Source organism: Arachis ipaensis, chromosome B03 (assembly GCF_000816755.2).
Source record: "Arachis ipaensis cultivar K30076 chromosome B03, Araip1.1, whole genome shotgun sequence".
NCBI classification, from domain to species: Eukaryota; Viridiplantae; Streptophyta; class Magnoliopsida; order Fabales; family Fabaceae; genus Arachis; species Arachis ipaensis.
The window spans coordinates 43477403-43487803 of NC_029787.2; the positions used below are offsets into that span (position 1 = coordinate 43477403).

Genomic DNA, 10401 nt, shown 5'->3' on the forward strand with positions numbered 1-10401 from the left:
TACAACTTAATTTTAAAAATTATATCAAACATTAATGTTATAATTTTCATAAGTAAAAAATTAAGAAAAGTCACTTATGAAGATATTCAAATTGGCCAGAATACTTGATACAGCTATCTTCCAAACTTAGGGGATTAGGAAATTGTTTCATTGCGGTATTAACTTGTTTCCAACTGCGAAAACTTTTCAAATTGCAACAATTAACGAATCAACAAATAATTGTTAAAAGCATGCATGAACTTTTGAATTGGAGCTTCTGATTAATAGACTATGATAAACCAAGTATAAACTAGTCCACTTGTATAATCCACTATGTTCCCACATCTTTGATTTCTCCTTTCTTATTATTTTGCGTTTTCATCTGAACCAATTGAGACCACTTAAATATTGAGGATTACCTTTGACCTGCTTCAAAATCTAATCCTCCATTAGCAGAGAGTATGCATACCATGTAAGATTTAGTTATATATTTTTTCAGCCGAAAGAAATAAAGCAATATGAGATAATAAGATATTACTCCTTTTTCTAGGCTTTTTTTCATCATAGAGAGTGACTAAGATAAGTTGTGAAAGTTTTATTTGCTTAAACTTGATAATTACTCGTAATTTCTTTTCTTTTTTGGTCCTTGACAGCACATAATTCCAAATTGAGAGCAATAACTACTAAAGACAGTTGCATAGTATGGAGATAAGAGTTCTCATATAACTTCCAAGAACAAAAACTCCAACTTTCCTAATAATAAGAAAGGACAATAGCGTTGGAAACACAACAGAGCATAATAATTAAGTAAAACACTGCCCAAACTTAAATCCCAACATTGTTTATCAATCACTAAGGAAAGCTTGAGAACATAAAGTAGGATGCTGTAAAATACTAACTCTCATATAACTGGGGAAATATCTACAGCTTTAATCATTGCTCAAAAACAGTCACCAATTCATCACAACATATGATTAGGCAAGCTAAGAACTTCTTTCTAGAAGAATCAACAAGCCCCTAGAGTTAGTGTGTGTGTGTGTGTGTGTCTGTGTGTGTGTGAAGAGGGAAAAGAGGAAAAGGAAACAATGTGAAGAGTGACCTATTCTTTTTGCTGATTTTTCACTTTTAACTATGCTTTTCTGAGTCAGATAGCATGGCACGGAATTGAATCGATCTACACACAAGCATGGCCCTGTTATACCCAGAAAACTAGAGTAATAAATCATTCAAACCTAATATCTCTTCAGCAGCATCAAGAAAACATGCTCTTGTTATTGATCATCTTCCCTACAGCATGCTTCTGGCAACCTGAAGCTTAAACAAAACATTGCCTGCAAAGTAAATAGAAAAAGATCATGAATACAGATATTTTATAGTTTCTACAAACACAAATCAAATAGAAGAACAGCAGTGATCTATAGTACTGAATACTGATACCTTGTTTGGAGCTACATCCCTAACCCGATGAAATATTGGGTCTTGTATACAGGCACTCAAAGCAGACTCTGCCACCTGCAAAATTAAGTTCAAAATTAACTGTCTAAATAAGTGAAGCAAGAGTTTGATCAGTGTCCATTGCGAACTGTCTTACAAAATCCAGGCTCCTAAGCCACCCGATTGGGCAAAACATTGTAAATACCACAAATCAATGAAATCATTGATATTCTTACCAAACATAGGAAAAAGAAAATGGGAAATACCATCAGTAGAAGGAACTCACAGCTATTATCGTCTCTGGAGTTTCAGTTGCTCTAATGAAGCAATAGCAGTGGACCCATGGTAGATTTCCTTTCCAATATTTCCTCTGGATTAATCCCCTAAATGCATCTGGCAGAACATTTTTTTAAGTCAGATATCTGCCAATAAATCTCAAAGATAATGAGAGTTTTTTGCAAAGCAAAGAATGAGTTATGAAACTCCTAGCATAGGAAGACAACAAGAGTCTTACACGAAAGTTCCTTAAAAAAAATAAGTTACATTACGTCCAATGACATCACTACATCTGTACCTAGAAACTGAACAGCTGATGCTGGAAGGTTCATTATTACGTGGTCAATATGCTCCCAAGTTTTTGTGTCAGTGAACTCGAAACCTCTCATTCTCTTGTTTTGGCTTCCTCTTTTCCCGCCACCTTCAAAGCTATCAGTTTCATGAGTCTTTCCATTCTCTGTAAACAAAAACAACTTTATCAGGCTTTAATTTCAGTCTTAAGAGTATTTTGAATACTTTAATTGTTTCTCACTAAGAAGGGGCACTGTTCAACAATGTTAAATTTCTTTATTTCCAGAACAGAAATTGCAGAATTAATTTGAGACTATAAGATCAGGTAGCCACTGTACTAGTGATATCCTCGGGGTGTCACAGTGGTATCAAGAATACCTTCATGGGAACTACTAGAAGATCTCTTAGCAGAAGTTACAGATGTATCATCATGCTTTGATGGACATTCTACATCCTCTAAACTGTTGTTATTGCGATCTCCTATGCCCTTTCTATCAACTGCAAGAAAAATATCAGTGTTAGGTAACATGTTAAGATACCAAACCAGTATTTGCAGTTATATCCTGTAAAGATATTACCAATTAGCAAGGCAGTTTCCGCACTTGTTTCAACATCATCTTTTGTATTGCATGACTCACATGTATTCAGACATGGAACATTACATTCTAATTTAACATCAGAAGTTGGCACCTCCATCAGCTGGGAGATGAATTTTCTAGCATCCGTGTTGTATGCATATATGCGATCTTCGACCTTGTTGACTTTGGCATTGATCCTCAGATAGTGAATGCTATCTGGATTCAAATCATTTGCATAGACTAGGCATCCTTTTTGGGCTGCAGGAATTGCAAAAGGACCTATACCCGCAAACATATCGCAAATGATCTCTCCAGGTTGGAACAGAGAAACCAATCTTTTATGTTCATGTTCCAATCTAGAATTCCAATAAACCAAACTGTAATCAAGCTTAAAAGTGGCACCATATTGCTTCACTTCTGTAACCATATCATGTTCTCCTGCTAAAACTTCAAATTCTGGAACACGAAATTCATTTGTAATGGTTCCCACTTTATTAACAATGGTTTTGATTCTTGGATAGTTTTTCTGCATAAATAGTTAAAACATGAACAATAATAGGAGAAATATGTATAAAACAATATGCTTGACACTATAAAGACCAAGTTTGTGGATGAATAACTGAATGGACGTCTATGTCACAAAGGCCATGCCATTCAAACATACAGACATTATTGTATTATCTATTGTTGGTAAAAATAAAAATTCAGTTTGCTTCATACAAGCATGAAGCAACACAGAGATATGAAGACAGCAGCAATAAAATAAGGCCCTCACATCCAATGGAACAGAGGATTCAAAGCCTACTTTTCAAAATAGAAAAATGTTACAAAGAAAGGACGCATCATAAATTTCATAACTTTGATACTGCAGCAAGCATTATGTTCATATACCTAAACAAAAGCTGGTCTAGTGCTATTCCAGACGAAGATGAGAAGGGCAGAAGGATCTAACAATTAACAATTAAGTGTGACTAGTTCATCTAGTGGATGTAAATAGAAAAGGTAACTGAAAAGTAAAAGCTAAAACTAAAGCCGGAAGTAAGAAAACATACATCAAAAATAACCTTTGCAATAACATCTTTGTAGGGAAGTAATTCATCGTGTAGGTTTAAATGGGCAATTTGACCTGCATTAGAAGGACAAATGTTAGCTTAGCATTAGTGACTGACCAACTAATAAAATTTAAGAAGTTACAATCCCACCCTGAAAGAATAAATGTTTAACAACTAAAAAAGAATATGCTTTTAGCTCATTTCAAAGAACATGCAAAATTGGATGGATATACACACATCAAAGAACAGTAGAATCAGAATCAAAATCAGAATCAGAATCATTATAGTAATATAGCCATACAAGACAGATACCAGGGAAAAAAATGAAATAAATACTTAACTATTGTTTCAAAGGATGAGGGAACCTCAACTCCAGCAGGCAGTATCTGCTTAAGCACATGATCTATCAACAAAGATATTTGTCAGGTGGTCATAAACATGAGCAGGAAGAAAGAAAGGGGCAACATATAAAACAATTCAATCATTACAAAGAGAGCATCATATGAATGCTGATCCTGTGAAAACTACTTAGCATAAATGTAAAAGTGATGCATGTTTTCCAGAAATCAGATCGGAAATGAAAGAATTGGTCCATGCAAACTTGGTATGCCAATACTTAAGAGATGATAGTTGATAGTGAATTTGAAGTACAAAAAATTTTAATTGTTTAATATCTAATTAATGTAGTCCTAACAAAGAGTTTTTTGAATTCCATGGCCCATGCAATAATTGCCATAGACTATGCAGCATGCTTCAAGAGAACAGTGGCACTCACCAGCACTCCAATATGAATACCCTAGTGTTAATGAGTAGGGCACAACTTCAATCTCACACAAGCCCTTAAGCTCATCGAGCTTTTCCTTCGGAATATCAGATAAATCTGCTCCACATCCAAATCAAGTCAGCAACAAGAAGTTCACCAAAATTCATTATTAAATAGTGCAAAACAAATAACAATTCATAATCACTTTTCATGAACACAAATTATATATATTCACAAGCTCACACCTGAACATCAGTGCAGAATTTCAACTCATTCATGGACTAAAACATAGATTCATACCTTGGTTCTGAACTTTCTCGGAGAGAATAATGTAACGGTTTTTACAACATGTCGGGTCCTCAGTGATGGGTTTGACCCGGGGCTTATCAAGCATGTAACTGCACAATCACAACCAACCAAACTCAAATTCTAATTAGGAATATAAAAGCTGCAAAACGCACAATTACACAAAAAAAAACACACACACACACACAAATGAAGAGACAGAGAGAGAATTAGGGGAATACCCATTGAGTATTCGAGTGGCGAGTTTGCAATGTTGGCAAGGAATTCGAAGCACCCAAAGCTTCAAGTGGACATCAAACTCGCTCTCATCCAACAACATCGTGCAGTTCCAAGATTAAGCTTGATGAATATAAGTGGTAGAATAAAATCAAGCTTTATCTAAAGACAGAAACACCAGACTAGTTTAGACACCCTAACAAAATTATTGCACCAAATACACTCGTTGCCCATTAACAATGAAAGATTAAATAGGACAGGATGAAAAGAACAACATAACAGATAGGGACACATTGTGTACCTTTCACAGCGAGAACAAAAGAGGCGAGAGCTCTTGTAGCAGCGGCGGCGACGCTATGACTCTGCAGAAACGACGAAGAATAACTGTAGAGACGTGAAGAGATGGAGTCCGAGGCTATTCTAGGGCTTTTACGTTTTGTGCTTGTTTAATTAAAAAAACGGCGTACTAACTAACTCTAGGGGCCATGCTTATTGTCTCGTTCCAAAATTTTAAAAAGAGTTAATACTCAAAATCGTCTCCGAAAGATACCTCGATCTCCATATTAGTCCCCGAAAGATAAAGTTAATCAAAAGAGTTTTCGAAAGTTACACGAGTTAATCACGTTTGTCCTTTCGTTAACTGCGTTGGTGACATGGCTAACTGTTGCTGATGTGTGTGGTTAGCCTCCAACGTGGAAGAGGCCCACGTGTGATGACGTGTTGCTGACAAGGTAAGTTTGAGAAAACAGTTCAAATGAGTCCCTAAGTGTTTGAAACATAATCCTAAATTCCACGATAAATAGGTCGTCTTCATCAATCAGATGGCCATATAGCTGGGTTCGTGTTCAAGTTGGTGGTTTGGGGCAACGATGGAGGCCGGAAATGGAGGTCGTGGTGGCGGTGTGTCGTTGTTCTCGAACAGGAGTAATGGTTCCAGCGCCTCAATGCGAAGCCGGAGGAAACCCCATGAGGAATCATGTTTATGTGGGTTGAAGGCTGCGATAAGAAAGTCTGGGACAGCGGAGAACCCAGATAGACTATTTCCCTTTAATGACCTTTAACTTGGATGGCCTAGCATTGAGTTGTTCCTACACAAATTAATGGTACATCTAGATTTAGATTTAGCTTATTAAATAAATGAGAGTTATGAAATAGCTAATGTTTAAAATGAATCACATATGGCTGATTACCTGTTGTGTTTCTTGTGTTGGTGGTATACTGTCACACTGGCTAACATCAATAACTGTCGGGGTCTGTGTTGGTGCTGCAGCTGGATTAGGTTCAGCTGGAACAGTGGTTGCTTCAGGGGCAGCCCCTTCTGCAGCAGGGGCAACCAGAGCTAGTTGCAGCTGCAGCTGCCTAGCATGCTCCTCAGCTTCAGTTGCTTTCTTCTTTGCGCAGCTTCGCTTGTTGTGTCCTATCTCACTGCAATACATGCATCTGATAGGGTTGTATTTCCTCTTCATCTTTGTTTTTGACCCAGTGTGTTGTTCCTCTTTGTCTCTTCTCCTTTTCTTCGTTGGTCTTCCAGGCTTTGCCTTAAATGGTGGTGGGACGGGTGCTGGGTGTGGAGTTTTTTCCCACAGATCCTGACCTTTCACTGGATTCACATTGAAGCAATAAGTCTTCCTGTACGCTTCCATCTTCAACCAGTCGTGACAATAGTCTTCAGCACGTTTGTCATTCTTATCCTGTATAGCTGAGATTGCATGCATACACGGCATCCCTTACATAGAGAAACCAATCATTATTTTAAACTCGTGCATAAAAGTAAATTATAGTAACTAAATGTTGAATTTTTTACCTGTTAGTTGCCAAAAACGACAGCTGCATGTATGCTTTCCCAGGTCAACCACCATATTGGTTGGCCAGCCATGAACTTCATACAGTTCTTCCTTTTCATCACCAGACCATTGAGGAGCCCAGTGGCTAGACAACGCTGTCATGGCTTCGAGTCTGCTCTGCTGAACAGGGGGGAGAATCCCTTGATAATTCTCTAGCTTCTTCCAATTGTCAACAATACTCTTCATTATTATTCTTCTTACTTCCTCAGCTAATGTCAGAATCGGCTTGCCCCTATCATGCTTGATTTTTGCGTTGAAAGACTCGCAAGCATTGTTGCATATGTTATCCACCTTTGGTAGTTCACTGAAGTGGGCCTTTGTCCATGCATCTTTTGGCCACTTCTCGAGATATTCCCATGCTTTTTGATTAATGAGCTTCACTCTGTTCATGTTTCTGTTGAATTCAACTGTTGTCCTAGACCGAGCACATTCCCAAACCATATCCTTCAGTTCAGTACTGGACCACTGTTTTGAGAAATTGCGCCATAAATGCCAGACGCAGAATCAATGGTGTACCCTGGGAAATACTTCCTGAACAGCTGGTATTAATCCCTGCAAGTTGAAACAAACACGAGAAGATAACATGTCAAATTCGTCCCTACGATAACTTCATTAAATCAAATACATCCCTCAATGTTACTTTATTAAATCAAAATAGTCCCAGTATTGTCTTATCAGAATCAAGAAAGTGCTAACCTTCTGCATGTCTGAAATGAAGCACCACTTGTTCTCCCTGTAGTCTCCCAGATCATTGTACAGTAACTCAATGAACCACTTCCAGTTGTCCTTGTTTTCAACACTGACTATGGCATAAGCAATCACAAGTATGTGATTGTTAGCATCCTGCCCACAAGCTGTTAAAATCTGACCCCCATGTAGTGTTTTCAGAAACGCTCCATCAAGACCAATTAAGGGTCTGCAACCAGCCTTAAAACCCCTCTTGCAGGCATCAAGGCAGACATAAAAGCGATCAAACAGGGGAGGACTCTCAGGCATGGGGATACAGACACTTGAACTGTGGATCCGGGGTTACTAGTCAGCAACTCATTGGCATAGTCCCACACCAACCCATATTGAGCTATCTCATCACCCTCAACTATTTTCCTAGCGGCTTTCAAAGCTCTTGTAATGCAAGTGCTATTGAGATAGACGTTGCACTTTCTAACAAACCAGTCATAAACCTCTCGATGCTTCATGGTTGGGTGTTTTCTAAGCTTAGGAACTAGTTTACTCAGAGTCCAGGTTTGGGTTGCAGCTCTGTTTTTCCTCCTTCTAGGACAAGTGTGATTATCTACTAGTGTCCTAATTTGCCAAGAACCATCTTGCTTATTACATGCACAGTAAACTACCCAGGGACAATCTTCGGACTTGCAGACAGCCCTAACTCTAACTTTGTCATTTTTTGAAAACAAAATATTTCTACCCCACTGGATTGTATAATCCCTAGTTGCTTGCATGAATTCAGACTTTGATTTAAATACCATACTCACCTCGAATTTCAACTCTCCAAACTTTGTTTTTTCATTGAACTGAGGGAACACAGCTGGTGCTTCTTCATCAGACTCCAACACCTTATCAGAATCCTCTGAATGCCAGGAGTCAGCATCTGAGGCAGCATCACTATCTTCTAAATCTGCTAACAAAGAAGTTTAACACATTAGAAACCGTAACATTTGCATAATAATTTAGGAAACAAGTAACCCTAATGGAATTAACATACCAGACTCAGAACTTTCTTCATCTTCAGACCCCTCATAGTTAGAATCATCGGTGTCTATCTCTTTATCAGCTAGTCTTTTCTTAGGGGCTTCTGCTTTTCTCTTACTTCAGACCTGCTGTCCCTTTTTCCACTTCTTTTTCCCTTCCCAGAGTCACTGTCACTCTCACTGCTATAGAGGTTGTCTCCTACAACCTTTGGAGGCCTATATAGTTCATCTTCAGTACTCTCATAAGAGTCATGAGAGTCAGTGTCATCTTCCTAGAGTTGAGCTTCCTTCACTTGTCTTCCAGATCTTGTGACTCTGCATCCACTGCTAGTTTGTTTGTCCTTTGTCCCTTGTGAGTTATTGCCTGCCTCTGATGATGAATTTGATTGAGGTGGGACTGATAACTGGTCTTCTTGGCCTCAGGAACAGGCTTCATGGGCTAAGCAGTTGTCTTCTTGGGCTGAGATGTTGTCTTCTTGGGCTGCTGGGCTGCTTTATTGGGCTGAGACATGGGCTTCACCTTTGGTTCACTTGGGCTGTGACTTGGGCTGTGAGGTTGTTCTGTTGGGGTGACAGGTTTGCTTCTGGGACTAAATACACAAATTATAATAATATTATAACATAAATCTTAAAATTTCATTCAAATTAAAAATTTTACATCAACCAAAGTATTACAATCTCTTCCAAATCTACAAAAGTCAAATAATAAAAAAATTAAACATAAAAAACAACAAATAAATTTAGGATTAATATTTAAATTCGTTCTTGAAAGATCATTTATTCCTCAAATTAGTCCTCAAATGATTTTTTTAGTCATATTAGTCTTTGAAAGATAAAAGGCAAGTCAAATTGGTCCTTCCGTTAGTTAGATGATGACGTATCACGTTAAGTGTCATGTGGCATGATGACGTGGTAGGTTAATACCACGTGTCACAAGATAATTGGTTGACGTATCAGGTTAGTTACACCTCACTTGACATGTAAAAAAGTTATTTATAATCAAAATAGTCTCTAAAAGTTCAAATGTAAGTCATTTTTTAGGTTCTAAAAACTGGACCGATCATCGAACCGTTCTAATCAAGAACTAGTTCACTGGTTTACTAGTTCAACCGGTCCAACCGTGATTTAATAACAAAACCGTTTTATAATAAAATAATAAATAAATTATAAATAAACACAAAAAAAATACAAATATCAAAATTTCAGGCTTTGAGGACAATTTCAGCACAATTTTTTTCAGCACAACACAGTACATAGCAGTGAAGCTAATCATTCAAAGCAAGAGCACAGAACAATACAAAGAACAAAAACAGGACTAAAATGAATCAACTAATCAGTAATCATTCAATCCAAAACAGAGCTAATCATTCAATGATTCAAATTCCAATTAGTAGCACTAGCAGAATTACCCCAAAAAAATCAATGTTCTTATCAAAACTAAGATTGTGTTTGTTTACAGAGACAGGATACTAAGACATAGACACTGAGACACAAAATCATGTTTGACAGAAGAGACATGGACAGAAACAGTGTGCCCAGAGACACTGAATTAGTGTATTTTGTGTCCATCCTGACAGGAAGGACACGGGGACACTAACAAGAGACACAACTTATTTTTCATTCTTTTTTTCATTATTTTTGTTCATTTTTCATAATTATATTTTTTTATTATTATATTTTTTATCTCAAATTTTTTGAATGAAAAAAAAATGAGAATAAATTAGATTTTCATAATTTGTTCTAGTTTATCACCAAACAGAATACAAGAACACAAAATTTTGTGTCTCTGTCCATCAGTGTCTTGTCTTGTCCTGTTCTCAGTGTCTTGTCTTGTCCTGTTCTCATAAACAAACGCAGCCTAAAAAATAGAGAACGAATATTCATTAAGGTGTCCAAATCCTCATAATAAGTCTTCTACCACTAGCAAACCCAGAACACAAAAACACAATATACAAA

The 10401-nt window shown here is 37.3% G+C and overlaps 2 protein-coding genes across 7 annotated transcripts; both read right to left on the reverse strand.

Moving 5' to 3' along the window:
* LOC107630415 (tRNA (guanine(37)-N1)-methyltransferase 2) lies at positions 444–5358 on the reverse strand. 6 transcript variants are annotated; one of them, XM_021118839.1, is made up of 12 exons: positions 5197–5358; positions 4901–5057; positions 4674–4771; positions 4386–4490; positions 3951–4013; positions 3623–3684; positions 2559–3084; positions 2359–2478; positions 1988–2146; positions 1700–1806; positions 1417–1491; positions 444–659 (listed from the first exon to the last, which is right to left on the reverse strand). In XM_021118839.1, the coding sequence occupies exons 2-12, from the start codon at positions 4996–4998 to the stop codon at positions 459–461; spliced, it is 1614 nt and encodes a 537-aa protein (XP_020974498.1). In that variant the 5' UTR covers positions 4999–5057; positions 5197–5358; the 3' UTR covers positions 444–458. The 6 variants fall into 6 exon arrangements, 5 of the variants coding, with proteins under 5 accessions (XP_020974498.1, XP_020974495.1, XP_020974497.1 ...); XM_021118836.1 differs by having other exon boundaries at positions 3611–3684; positions 5197–5357; XM_021118838.1 differs by having other exon boundaries at positions 3611–3684; positions 4901–5018; positions 5197–5356.
* Positions 6068–8881, reverse strand: LOC107633047. Its single transcript, XM_016336682.1, has 8 exons — positions 8739–8881; positions 8565–8661; positions 8460–8490; positions 7744–8372; positions 7436–7678; positions 7256–7291; positions 6700–7204; positions 6068–6594 (listed from the first exon to the last, which is right to left on the reverse strand). Exons 1-8 carry the CDS (start codon positions 8879–8881, stop codon positions 6068–6070), a joined length of 2211 nt encoding a protein of 736 aa, XP_016192168.1.

Excerpts from the sequence above, each read along its gene's own strand:
- LOC107633047 (XM_016336682.1), bottom strand. The coding sequence starts at position 8,881 with ATGAAGCCTGTTCCTGAGGCCAAGAAGACCAGTTATCAGTCCCACCTC. Across the intron at positions 7,679-7,743 it reads GATCCACAGTTCAAGTGTCT|AGGGGTTTTAAGGCTGGTTG; the intron begins GTATCCCCATGC and ends GATGCCTGCAAG. Across the intron at positions 7,205-7,255 it reads TTCAGGAAGTATTTCCCAGG|TGGTCCAGTACTGAACTGAA; the intron begins GTACACCATTGA and ends TTCTCAAAACAG.
- LOC107630415 (XM_021118836.1), bottom strand. The coding sequence starts at position 4,998 with ATGTTGTTGGATGAGAGCGAGTTTGATGTCCACTTGAAGCTTTGGGTG. Across the intron at positions 4,772-4,900 it reads GCCACTCGAATACTCAATGG|TTACATGCTTGATAAGCCCC; the intron begins GTATTCCCCTAA and ends GTGATTGTGCAG. Across the intron at positions 1,492-1,699 it reads CTCCAGAGACGATAATAGCT|GTGGCAGAGTCTGCTTTGAG; the intron begins GTGAGTTCCTTC and ends TTAATTTTGCAG.